Source organism: Megascapheus bottae, chromosome 21 (genome assembly GCF_031878675.1).
Source record: "Megascapheus bottae isolate mThoBot1 chromosome 21, mThoBot2.hap1, whole genome shotgun sequence".
Classification (NCBI taxonomy): Eukaryota; Metazoa; Chordata; class Mammalia; order Rodentia; family Geomyidae; genus Megascapheus; species Megascapheus bottae.
The window spans coordinates 38,032,204-38,045,268 of NC_143529.1; the positions used below are offsets into that span (position 1 = coordinate 38,032,204).

At 51.3% G+C, this 13,065-nt stretch overlaps 1 protein-coding gene across 3 annotated transcripts in view; it reads left to right on the forward strand.

The window, feature by feature from the left end:
* Positions 1–10,411, forward strand: part of Ube2f (ubiquitin conjugating enzyme E2 F (putative)) — a 30,908-nt gene extending 20,497 nt beyond the window's left edge. For all 3 annotated transcript variants that reach the window (XM_090355143.1, XM_090355141.1, XM_090355142.1), the window contains 5 exons: positions 2,261–2,331; positions 3,538–3,595; positions 5,036–5,068; positions 6,787–6,849; positions 9,236–10,411. In XM_090355143.1, coding sequence (XP_090211269.1) covers positions 2,261–2,331; positions 3,538–3,595; positions 5,036–5,068; positions 6,787–6,849; positions 9,236–9,286 — 276 coding nt within the window. In that variant the 3' untranslated portion in view covers positions 9,287–10,411. The remainder of the gene's footprint in view (positions 1–2,260; positions 2,332–3,537; positions 3,596–5,035; positions 5,069–6,786; positions 6,850–9,235) is intronic.
* The last annotated feature ends 2,654 nt before the right edge of the window (positions 10,412–13,065 follow it).

Here is a 13,065-nt window from a genome sequence, read left to right on the forward strand (position 1 = left end):
GGACCCGTGCCTGACTGGGACCTGCCACTTGCCGTAGGCTTCCTGCTGTGACCACATCTAGCTTTCTTCATCCTGAGGTGGAGTCTGGCGAACAGTTTTTTGCTTCAGCTGCCCTGCAGCCATGATCTCCCTCCCTCCTCAGGGTGGCAGGCTCATGCACTGCCCCGCCGCGGGTGGAAGAGAGGTCATCCTCTTTGGCTAGGCTGGCCTTGAACTCCAATCCCCTTCAGAAATCCCAAGTGGCTAAGATGGCAGGTTTGAGACACCAGTGCCTAGTGTAAGCCAAATCTTGAACTATGAAATAGACTCTGGGCCTGGGCACTGTCCCTGAACTTTTCAGCTCAAGGCTACCACCCTACCCCTTGAGCCACAGCACCACTTCCGGTTTTCCAGTGGTTAATTGGAAATAAGAGTCTCACGGACTTTAGTGTCCAGGCTGGCTTTGAACCGTGATCCTCAGATCTCAGTCTCCTGAGGAGCTAGGATGATAGGTGTGAGCCACTGCGCTTGGCTAGAAACTCATTTTTATTGGGCTAACAGTTCTTTTCAGAGATGAGGAATTGTTGGCAATCTAAGATCTCAATAGAAACAAGAAGGTGCCCCTCTCAGGCGTGTGTCTAGCTAGCCAACCACCTAACACTGAGACTTCCTTCACATCCTCCCCTGATGACAAACCAGGACACCTCATAGGGACAGCTGGAGAGGTTGGTTCAAGGCTCACATGAGGAGTTTGGGGGCCTTTTTTTGGAGTTGGAGACTTACTAAGTATCTGAGCGTGCCCCCGTGTGTCGTGTGGAGGCAGGAGCAGGGCAGGTTTTCTCTTCCAAGCGCCCTTTGGCTATTTTAACATTTATGGAGCATGCAGAATCACCAGGGGGCCTAGGGCTGCTGAGGAAAAGCACCTAGAAGCAGCACCAGCGCTGCCCTCTTGAGCACTGAAGCATGCCGGGCTTGGGACTGTGCCTTGGGTAGCTGAGCACAGGCGGTGAACTTGCCACCACACCTGGATGCCACCTTGACAAGCCGTGGATCCCTTTAGGAAATGACACTCTGACAGAATTGGCTGTGGTGACCCACGTGTCAACCATGTGTATCTCCCTGAGGCATGGGGACCCTGAGGTTCCCCTAGGCCTGCAGTGGCCATTCTGAAGGCCCCTGCACTGTCTGCCAGGGTCTTTGACCACCTGACCACCATGCTCTCTGGGGGTCTCACTCGGAGGCCTTCCTACAGGATGTAAACAAAGGTATGCAGACACATGGCTCTGGCACGGCTTGGGGTCAAGTAGAGCGGCCTAGGGCCCCAGCGTTTGTTGCATGGAGTCTGTGAGAGCCATCCAAAATGATGACAGTGTGCAGACAACACACACACCTTTGAGGGCTGGGTCTCTTTCCGGAAAAGAGCCCTAGGCAAGTCGGCTGTTGGGGGCACTTCTGGGTGGATTCTGATGGTATATCAAGTCCAAATGTTTACAAAAGACAGCAAAGATGCATTTCTGTATGTAACTATATATTTACCTGTAGTTATGTAATTATATACCTTACAGCATTATGAAGTTATACTATTTTATTTTACATAATAAATTATAAATAAATATGTATTTTCTTTTACTTTAGTTGTCTCCTTAAAGAGTATGGATTACTTTTTTTATTTTGAGAGGTACCACAGATTCAACTCAGCCTAACATCCCTTTGATCATATTAAACGTATAGTCTGTAATTGAGTGTTGAGCATTCTTTGTGAGGGCAGAGCCAGGCAGGGCTAGCTCTGAGCACCACAGGAGTATGTCACTGAGGGCAACAGGGTGCTGTATGCCATTCCTGGGAGCTGCCTTTCAGTCTCTGCCTCCTGAATAACATGCAGAGACATCCAGGAGGGGACAGGGGACAGGGCCCAGGCTCAGGAGGCCCCACCAGTGGGCAGCAGGGGCACAGTAGCTGTTGATACAAAGCTATCTGATTGGTTGGAGTCTGGGCCTGGGGGCTGTGGGCCTCTCTAGAGGCCTTGCTGGCTCCTTCTCACACCCTGTGACCAGGCACTGTCATTGTCACTTGCAGGATATAGTCTTCTAGAGGTGCACTTAGATGTGTTTACAAGTGTGGTGTGTGGGTACAGACTCTGCACAGGTGGTGACCAGGTAGAAGGTCCTGTGTGTGTGTGTGTGTGTGTACACGAGAGAGAGAATATGTGTACATAGTATAAAGGCCCTGCCTTGCAGGCACTGTGTCCACAGACCCTCATCCTGGCCTCTCTTTGTTGCAGCCTCCCAAAGTGAAATGTCTGACCAAGATCTGGCACCCTAACATCACAGAGACAGGGGAAATATGCCTAAGGTGAGTGTCCCTCCTCTGTACCTGAGTCCCGTGGACGGGCTTGTCCCTGCACTCGCGCTCTTGGTGTGAGCTAGAGGAGCTGCTCCGCCCCTCCAGTCTACGCCCGGGTTTCTCCTGGAATCCAGGCTCGCAGGCCCAGCATACGGAGCAGGAACAGCAGCCACCACTCCCCCGCAGCCAGTGCACTCCCCTGGTTGTGCTGGTTAATTGGAGATAAGTCCCAGATTTGTCTGCCTGGGTCTTAAACCGTGATCCACAGATCTCAGCCTTCTGAGCAGCTAGGATCATGGCGTGAGCCACCAAGTACTCGGCTCCTCTTGGGTTGTTTTTTGTTTTTCATTTTGATACATGTTATTTTATATGATCAGAAGCATATAGGCATCACACTTCTGTGTTTCTCCCCTTTGTCTTGAGTTTTGGAAACGGCGTTAAAATGAACAAGGCGGCAGGGCACGGATGGCTCACACCTGTAAGCCTAGCTACTCAGGAGTCTGAGAGCTGAGGATCTCATTCAAGGCCAGCCAGGGCACTGAAATCTGTGAGACTCTTATCTCTAACCACCAGAAAACCAGAAGTGATGCTGTGGCTCAAATAGTAGAGCATTAGCCTTGAGCTGAAGAGCCCAGAGACAGCGACCAAGCCCAGGGGTAGGGCAGTACTCTTGAGCTAAGGAGTTTAGGGAGAGGGTCCCGGGCCCAGAGTTTAAGCCCCATGACTGACCAAAAAAAAACCAAGGTGTTGTCACAGCCTCCATCAGTGGTGGTTCAGACGAAGCTCTGGGTGCTAGTGGGAGGTGTGCCACTCATCAAGCTCCTCCCTCCCCACCATCGCTGTGAGTTGGGTCGGTGGTGGCACCTCCTTTGGGGCTTACTGTGGGCATCAAGTGAGTTTGATGGCGTGGCCCCAAGACAAGCAGAGCTCTAAGCCAGCGTTGTCACTTCTGCTGTTGCCATCACTGTCTGTGGCGCAGCTTGACGGCACACGTGTTACCTGTTTAACACATGACAGCGAAGGGTCTCTGCACAACCAATAGATGAAGTGCACAGACATCACCAAAGTGTAACCTCAGGGATAGGGAAAGCCAGCTTCCGGCAGACAGGGCCCAGCACTCGAGTCTCAAAGACAGTGACGCAGCAGAGCCCCACGGGAACTCCGCAGGGTTTCAACCCCTGGCACAGCCAACCGCTGCGTTCTTGTCTGTTTCAGTCTCCTGAGAGAGCATTCTATTGACGGCACTGGCTGGGCTCCCACCAGGACATTAAAGGTAAGCAGCACCCGGGCACCGTGTCCTCCCCTCGCGCAGGCAAGCAGTCCCGAGAGCAGTGTGCTGTGGGCAGGCGTGCCTGCACACGTGGCCAGGCCCCCACCACCTGGGCCACTCAGCCCAGCGCTCACCCATCCACACCTGGTTGGATGGTAGATACCGTGTAGCACAGAGTGGCAGGGACTGTCACTGCAGAGACATCTTGAGAAAGTAGTGCAGGAAACCTCTGGTCTGCGTCCAGGATCAGAGAACATGCTCACCTCACCAAGACCCTCCCTCCCGGGCAGCACCGCACCTCTGCCACGTGGGCACTCCACCCCAACTTTGCCTTCAGTCCTTCCCCAGGCCCTCAGAGTGGCTGTCCTCTGCCCAGAAGACACTCCCCTGCCCCAGCCGACCCTCCACCAAACTGAGCCCCGGGCCCGGGGCACGGGCACGAATCACGTGAGAGAATGGGTGATAGGGGAAACAGGATGGGTGAACGCAGTTCCCACTGGTGGAGAATACAGATGAGCTGAGGACCCCCGCAGGTGGACAGTGTCTCAGGGGAGAGGGGTTTTGTGGGTGTGTCACAGCCTGGGGGCCTGCTAATGGAATGACACCTTTTGCTTTATTTTCAATGACATTTCAGTCCTGGGTGGCATCCCTTGATTTTTGAGGTAATTAGAGCAAAATTGGAAGACTGGAGGAGGTATCTACAGCCCCCCCCCCCCCCAATGCAGTTGGCATTAAAAACAGCAAGTTTTGCTTTAATCATATTTTATTATTTTATTATTTATTTATTTTAGCACCCATCCTAGGGTTTGAGCTCAGGTTTCTGAACTTTTGTTCAAGGCTAGCGCTTCACCACTTGAGCCACAGCTCTGGCTTTTTCAGTTTTGTTTTGTTTTTTTTGTATTTTTTCTTTTTGGTAGATAATTGGAAATAAGAGTCTTGTATTCTGGACTACTCTATCTGGGGCTGGTTTTGAACTGCAGTCCTCCGGTGTGGCCTCCAGAGTGGCTAAAACGACAGACCTGAGCAGTCGGCTCCCAGCCAGCAAGTTTTGTTTTAAAGGTGCTTTTCCAAAGGCGGTGCTACCCTATGGGAGGAGTGGAAGGGACTTGCAGCACCCATCTCCCGCCTGTGCGGGGGGAGGGGCAGCGCAGGGTCCCTCTGGTCTGACACTGTTCCTGTGAGCTTCCCATTGCATTGTTCCTGAAGAACAGCTGTTTTCATCACTGTGGCTCCAGTAATAGAGCGCTAGCCTTGAGCAAAGAGACACAGGGACAGCGCCCAGGCCGTGAGTTCAAGCCCCACAACTGACTGAAAAAAAAAAAAAAATCTTTCATTCACTTTCTGTCTTGAGAACAGGACAGGTTGGTGCTGTACAATGCCTAGTGCTTGGTCATGGACTCAGTCCACAGGAAGCTGAAAATTGTTTGTTTTTTCTTATTTCAGGATGTTGTTTGGGGATTAAACTCTTTATTTACTGTAAGTATATGCATCAAAATCCCAAGGTTTTCTTGATTTTCCTGGCTGAGGTTAGAGTATGGCACCTCAGATATAAAGCGGGGCTGGCCTGTTGGTACGCTCGGAGCCTGTGGATGGCGACTCTGGGATAATGAGTTGCGGAGGTTGTTGGGAAGGGACACAGAGCCCCACTTCAGCCCTGTGAGCTGGGGGCCAGTGCTTCCCCCGCCCTGAAGCTGCTGACTCAGCGAGGGGCTGAGGGCTTTTTTACCTGGCCTGTGGGACGTCACCAGCCCGGCTGGCTGGTGGCCCTGTGTGCTGCCAGCTGTCCTGTGTGAACAAGGGATGAAGTCTCCAGCACGAAAGGCCTTTCAGGAATGCAGAGCCTCAGAGTTGTTCTGTGCCAGGCGCTGTAGGGCAGGACAGGGCTGAAAGCTGTTACTTTCTTGGGAGGTGGTTTTCGTTTGAGCTTTTTGGGTGCTGATACTCTGCCAATTGAGCCACAGCTCTACTTCTGGATTTTTAGTGGTTCGTGGAGAGAAGAATCTCACAGACTCCTTGTCTGGGCTGGCTTCCAGCCAGAATCCTCCCATCCCAGCATCTTAAGTAACTAAGATGATAGGTGTGAGCCACTGGCACCCGACTAAGGGAGCTATCCCTGAATGAGAAAGCCTTGCCTTGCCTTCAGGAACATATCTGAGGCACTCCAGTTGCTCTGAGAACATTCCTGCTCTTGCTTCTGTCCTTTGTGCAGTATTCTTCCCTTTTTTGTTGTTGTTGTTTTTGTTTTTGTTTTTGTTTGTGGATCATGGGGGCTTGAACTCTGAGCCTGGGTGCTGTTCTTGAGCTCTTCAGCTCAAGGCTACAGTGCCTACTCCTTGAGCCTCAGCCCCACTTCCCATTTTCTAGTGGTTAATTGGAGATAAGAGTCTCACATTCGTTAGTGCCTGGGCTGGCTTTGAACCGCAATCTCAGATCTCAGCCTCCTGAGATTACAGGATTACAGTCGTGAGCCACTGTGCCTAGCCAGTGTTCTTACTTTTATCCTCCAGTCAAAGGGAAATTGAGTGTTGAACTAAACTGAGTCTCTGCCTTTGCTTTGCCACTTGGAATTTCTGGGCGATGCCTGCACACAAGCAAAGAAGCCAACATTTGAGTGGCTTCAGACTCACCTTGACCCCCTGGGCAGGAGAGGGCAGTGCCTGGTGGTCGGTGTGGCCTGTCCTCTGTCTTTCGGACAAATGGTGTTTTGGTTTGCTTTGTTTTGTGTGCCTGGGCTGCTTCAGTGAAATGAATGAAGCCTTGATCTGGATTCCCACGGGCAGAGAGCCTCATTTGAAGTCTGCAGCAGCTGAGCTGCTCTGCCATGCTGAGCCTGTGTGGCATCAGATTCTCTATGGAAGATGCCCAAAAGCAGAGGGGCAGAGTATTAACCAGAGAAAAATGAAATTTAAAAATGAGACCTTGATTTGGGTGGAGTGGTCTTCGCTCTCCAGGTGTCAGCATGGCATCCAATCAGTCATTATTGCTTTCTCCATCTCCACCAGAATTTTGATAGTGACTTGTAAAACCTTCCTGCCTTTTCTTAGTCATCAGTCTCTACTCCATTCTGGAAAAACAAAAACAAAAACAAAACACTGCATTGGTATCTTGCTTGCATCACAGTGACCTCAGCTCAGGGAGGGGCTGCAATTCCTGAGGCCAATTTTCTGTGCTTACCTGGGTTTCTCTCTTCAAAGGATCTTCTGAACTTTGACGACCCGCTGAACATCGAAGCTGCAGAGCACCACTTGAGAGACAAGGTGAGCGGCAGTGGGCCTGTTGGGGGAGGTACTTAGTCCCATGCTTGTGTGCGTGAGACCTGAGCCAGAGACAGGGCATTTCAGGCAAAGTCACAGAGAATTGCTTCCTCGTAAACGCAGCTTGAGTCACCGAGGAGGACTTTTGTGCAGCCATCAGGCTACAGGGCATCTCTGAGGTCTGGGCTCCATCCCCAACCCTGCAGATCAACCAAACCCACCCCTACCCGGGTCCAGGGAGCCTGGAGGGGGAAGTGCAGCGTCAGGTCACAGGTCCTGTTCTTCCCTGTGAGTCTTCTGTCGCTTTTCTCATCATTATTACTTATTTTTCCTCCTGAATCAGTGCATAAGTGGTCATTCACTCGTCAGCCCTTCTCTTCTTAGCATTCCAGTTTTTCCCAGAGGATGACTTCCAGACAGAGACAGTAACTCAGTAAACACATCTGTGGGTGCATTCCTTCATCCTGCTGTGTTCGTTCTAGAGGGGGCCCTGCCTTGGTCAAAGGGGACCGTGCTGTCTGAGTAGCCTTGGTGGGGAGTTCCCCTGCCAGGCTGCAGGGACACCCCCTTGAGTACCTCAGGTTCCTTGTGCCCCCACCCAGGGGAGGGGGCAGAGTCTGTGCTCTGCCTTCTGAATCTCTGCCACTATTTAAATACACACATTTTTAAGTAGCTGTCTGTAACTCTTTAATTCGTGGCTCTTCATTCCTGAGTCATTCTCATATTGAACTGCTTAGATTTTATTTGAATACTTCAGTGTGTTAAGAGTATGAACCTCAGCACAGTCACTTTTGCTTGTGCTGGGAGCAGAGCTCTGTCTTGCTAACTTGAAGGGAGTGGGAGGTATCTCCAGTAAAATGCCTGCTTTAAGAACACAAGTGGGATGCCAGTGGCTCATGTTTGCCTGTAATGCTAGCTACTCAGGAAGCTGTGATCTAGAAGGTAGAGATTTGAAACCAACCCAGGCAGAAAAGTCCACAAGACTCCATCTCCCAAATAACCAGCAAAAAGCAGGGCTAAGCAGCCTGGCTCAAGCAGTAGAGTGTCAGTGAAACAAGGCAGCCAAGCAAACTCGAGGCCCTAATTCAAATTCTGATACTGGCTAAATAAATAAGTAAACAAGACAAACAGTACCCAGGTACTGTTATACCTGTAATCCTAGCTACTCAGGTGGCTGAGATATGAAGGATCATTATTCAAGACCAGCCTGGACAGAAAAGTCTGAGACTCCATCCCTAAAATAACCACGGAAAGTAGAGCTGGAAGCATGGCTTACCTAGTACAGGACCAACCTAACGAGCACAAGATCCTTGGTCCAAACACTAGTGTGACAACGCGGAAGAGGAGGAGAAGAAAAATGATACAGGAACCCAAGTGGCCCTGGCAGTGTGAGAGGAAGTGAGGCATCGGGGGCCCCCAGTGGCCTTTCATAAACCTTGGGCTTGGCTAGGTCTTTGCTTCGTGGCCTGAGCAGTGGCAGTGATGGTTATGAACTGACAGGACCGCCTGACTGAAGGATGTGGAAGTGACCGTGAGCACGGCCTTGCTGCAGGCTAGTCTCCTTAAAGGCCAGCCAGCACCCACGTGTGCCCCACACACCTTTGTGGGTAGACAGCTTGCACGGGAGCCTTCTCACACTGTCCTGTGGACAGTGAGGTCACCTGGGCTGACAGCTCCACTTTCTCACCCCTAGCTTGCAAAGCCTTAGCATGCGCTGATCAGAGCGTGGAAGGGTCTGTGTTCATTCAGAGTGGCAGGAGGAGGAGCATCTGCTAAGAGCGGGCAGAGGCACTGTGCTGTGTGTGGGCTCCCCAGGCAGAGCAGAGCAGCCTGCACCTCCGAGGCCGGGTGTGGCAAGTGCAGACGCTCAGTGGGAGATGGGGATTGTGCACTGGAAGGACTGCCTGAAGCCACTGGACTGTGGGCAGCTGTGTAGTGACAGGATCCAGAGCTCAAGATTCTCAGGCTCAGTCCTGTGGTTATGCTCCTGGCCTCCAGGAGAACTTGGCTGTCCATTTGGGTGGTCTGTGTGAGGATGGAGCTGTAAGGCCCAAGTCTTCCAGGCAGGGTCCAAGGAAGCCACGCTGGGAGGACAGATTGAAAATGGAGGTCTCCCTGAGGCAGCAGCTTGTCCCGTACCCACTGCAGACAGAAGTCCTGGCTCCGGGGTGGTGCCCACCCTTCTCTGGGCATTCCTTTTCACTTGCCAAGTGAGGGAGGAGAAGGGTGGAAGGAGCCTCTGCTGCTGGCTTCGCACTGTCTCCTGCACTCAGAGTGGAGTCGCAGGGATGCACGTTGGAGCCATTCGTCTCGGGCCATTCTGTCACCCAGTGGTGACACCAGTCCTGGCACAGAGCCCTCATTCCCTTTCCCTCCTCTCCCTCCACAGGAGGACTTCCGGAGTAAAGTAGACGACTACATCAAGCGTTACGCCAGATGATAGGCGGAGAGGATTGCAGGCCTGTGGACTGTGTCACAGCTCGTGTCTAACGTGGAACAGCACGAGGTAGCCCTGCTCCCCGTCCTCATGCTCCCTCAGCCCCACGGGATCGTCCCAGGCCTGTGACCATGTCCCAAAGAAGACCTGCTCCTGACTGCCACTCTGGATGGCGGATGAACACAAATACAGCAAGAAAGCATCTGGGCCTCTAAAGAGGTGTCTGCTTCTCTTCCCATGTTTACTCTTGAAACTGCTGTCTAGGCTGCCAGTGAGACTTCTCAGAAGTTGTCATGAGCTCAACCCTGAGGCTAGCGCTTGCTTCCCCCTCCCCTACCGAATCCGTGTCCTACACCAGTGATGTAATGATGTGTTCAGTGTAACTCGCAGATTGGCAATAAGAAACCCGCTGCAAACCGAGATTGGATGCACATTCTCTTAGCTTCTTCCACGAATGTTGGCCCTACCTAGATGGGAGGCCTCCCAGAATGCATTGCCATTCGCTGTAGATCTTACCGAAATGCGTATTTTATTTAATGTAAGTATATTTTGGAACAGATTTGTAATTTGTACAATTGAATGCTTTAATTATTTTTTTCTATCCTCATTTAGTTTGTATTTTCATTGTATAGAGCAGACACAAAAGATGTCGGGTCAAGCCACTCTTGAAGAGAAATACAAAGAAACTATGAAGGACACATTAGTCACTCTCGGAGCACAGTGGACGGCAGCCCCTAAACAGCTGCTGTTCTCATGTCCAGATGTGGCCAGGATGTTTTCCCACCCTTGGAAGCTAGGTCTGGATGATAAAAATAAGCAAAAAGGCAGGGCTTGGGGATCAGACCAGCCAGGGTTGGTGTTCCTGCAGTGGGCGTGAGCATGGGTGTGTGGCTGTGTAGCAGAGCCCTGTGTCTGATACCACAGAGACTGCTGCGGCCATTTTCTGAGTTGGCTGAGTGCCAGGCTCTGGAGGGCGTGCCATTGGAGGGCCAGGCGCCAGCAAATGCCATGGGTGGTCAGGTTTGTGCACTCCAGAGCAAGAGCTTGAAGAGCGGAAGTGGATCATTCTGGCAGTTAGACATTTGAGCCAGTGAAATCAAGTGCAAAATAAATGTCTGTCTGGTTTCATTTGGTGCCTGCCTAACACTTTCAGATTTAACTGCCAGTTTCTCTGTCCCTCTGCATCTCCCCTGTCTGATACCCACTGGGTCCTTCTGGCTCTTCTTGGTTTGTGCAGTCTCTGGCTGTGAAATGGATCTAACTGGGAGACTTGGCAGGTGAGGAAGGTAGGCCATGCTTCCCCAGGGGGCATGAGGAATGTGTCCTGGGACTTCAGGGTCACCACTGACAGGCTGCGTGTCTGGGCTCTGCAGGGTGGCAGAATCTTCTGGCCCATCGTTAGTGTCATTTGGATGAAAGCAGCCAGGCTGCATGGCTCCTTTGCTCCGTAGCCTGCAGCTGTGTTGCCATGGGTCCAATACCAGTGCATGCAGGTCCTGCAGGAGCAGACAGGGCTGCCTGGCTGGCAGTGCCAGCGTGCTGGAGTTGTGGTGGGGGGTGCTGCACATGGATGGATGGCAGCAGTGCCCTGCGCACCACCCTAAGCTGCAGTGTCCATGAGGACACTGACCTCGGGATGCTGCACAGCAGGAAAACACAAGTGGCATTTCCAAATCGCTCTTCCCATTCTGCAAGCACAAAAGACCCTTCAGAGAGCACCAGGACTGCTACTCATCGTGAGCTGCTGGCACTCAGCCAGCCTCTCGGCCCCACAGGTGGGATCTTCAGGCCTTTTGGCCTTGCTGGCGTCTCCTCCCCACCCTCAGGCCAGCGCACTGTTTCTGCATGATCTCAAAAACTCAGCTTTGGACTCACTGTTGGCTTTTGTTGGCTTTGGTGCTAGGACTAGGCATGAACTTGGGTCCTGGGTGCTGTCTTTTAGCTTTTTTGCTCAAGTCTGGTGCTCTGCCATTTGATCCACAGCTACATTTCTGGCTTTTTGCCAGCTAATTAGAAGAGTCTCATAAGGTAGCTTTGAACCGTGATCCTCACATCTCAGTCTCCTACATAGCTAGAATTCCAGGCATAAAACATTGGCAGCCCAGTGGGCTTGTTCATTTTTCACCATCAAATACACTGAACCAGAGTTCTCCCCCCAAGTCCACTGGTTTTTAGCCTGTATCAGGGTCAGTTAAAGGGGACAGGGCGTGGTCTAGGCTGGGAGAGACCTAGGGCCTCGCATAGCCTATGGGGATAAATGCTTACCAAGCAGCCACCATGACTTGGCTCCCTGTGTGGTCTGAGGAGCTGCTGGGCCTGTGGTTGGCATCAAATGTGTCCAGTCCCCACCATCGTAACTGGAGGGTTGCTGTGAGGTCTTTAGATCTTCACAACTTCATTTCTCCGGCCTCATTTTATCTGCTAGCAACCTATGTGTGACGTTGACAGACAGTTTGATCTTAAGCCAGCCATTTATACTGTCCACTGTCCTTCCCCTTTCCATAGGGCTCCAACCTCAGGTGCATCCCTGCTCTTGCTGTATACTTTGCAGGAGAGAACGGGAGCCACAGCAGAGGAGTCTGCACCATACAAGCAGTAGAGAGGCTCAAGAGAAGCCTGTACTTTTGTAATCAACTGGTTGCTCTTGCTTGGCAGTACAAGGGTTTGAACTCGGGGTCTTTCACTTGCTCTACTGCTTGAGCCATGACAAAGGCTCCCTGCACCATGATCGTCCTATTTAAGTTCCCTGTGCAGCTGCAGCTACAGGCAGGCACTACATACACAGCCCAGCTTTTACTGGTCATGAGTTCCCACAATTAAGGCCCACCAACTGGCTTTAAGACCTGACCTTCCTGATCTTCAACCCCCCCAAGTAGCAAGGATTGCAGGCATGAGCCACTAGGCTTAACATTTTTTTTTCCCCATGAGCATCAAGACAATTAGGTGAGGGACTCCTGATTCATGCTGTGTTTAAAAATAAGTCAGACTTACCACAGACTTATGTAAGGTAGCTACAAGCACAAAATTGAGGAACCTGTGAGAAGAAAGTCTATGGTCATGGGTTAAGTAAAATACTTGTAGATATGATAGTACAATACAGACCCCCCCAAAAAAATTATCCTGTACCACAACAAAATTTACAATTATGTGCTTTAGAAGATACCAGCAAGAAGGTGAAAAGACAAGAGGGGTGCCATATACAGATGACATCTGATGCCAGTCCAGTACCCAGGGCATATAAAACATTCTTGAGTGAGGCCTAGAGGCAAAGTGCTTGCCTAGCATGCACAATGGCCTGGGTTCAATTCCTTGGTACCACATACATAGAAAAAGCCAGAAGTGGTGCTGAGGCTTTAGAAAGTCCAAGGACAGTGCTCAGACCCTGAGTTCAAGCCCCAGGACTGGCAAAAAAAAAAAGTCAGTTTTGGAAGACAGCACACAGAAATACAGATAGAATTGTTCAAGTAAAGCTTAAAAATGTTCAAGCAACCTACAGACCTACAGGAAGGCAAGCAGAGGGTTGAGATAAAGTCAATGATTTAGCAGCCAGCGTGACAAGGTGTGTGTGGCAGATGGTCATCCCCGGAATCCGGGGCAAGGGAATGATTAGCTTATGGCTGGCTGGACTACGTAGCAAGACCCTGTTTCGAAAAGAATAACAGGCCGAGTGTGGCTTAGTGGTAGAGTGCTTGCCTGGCGTGTATGAAGCCCTGGGTTCAGTTCCTCGGTACCACATACACAAAAAACCTGTAAGTGGTGCTGTGGCTCCAGTGGTGGAGAGG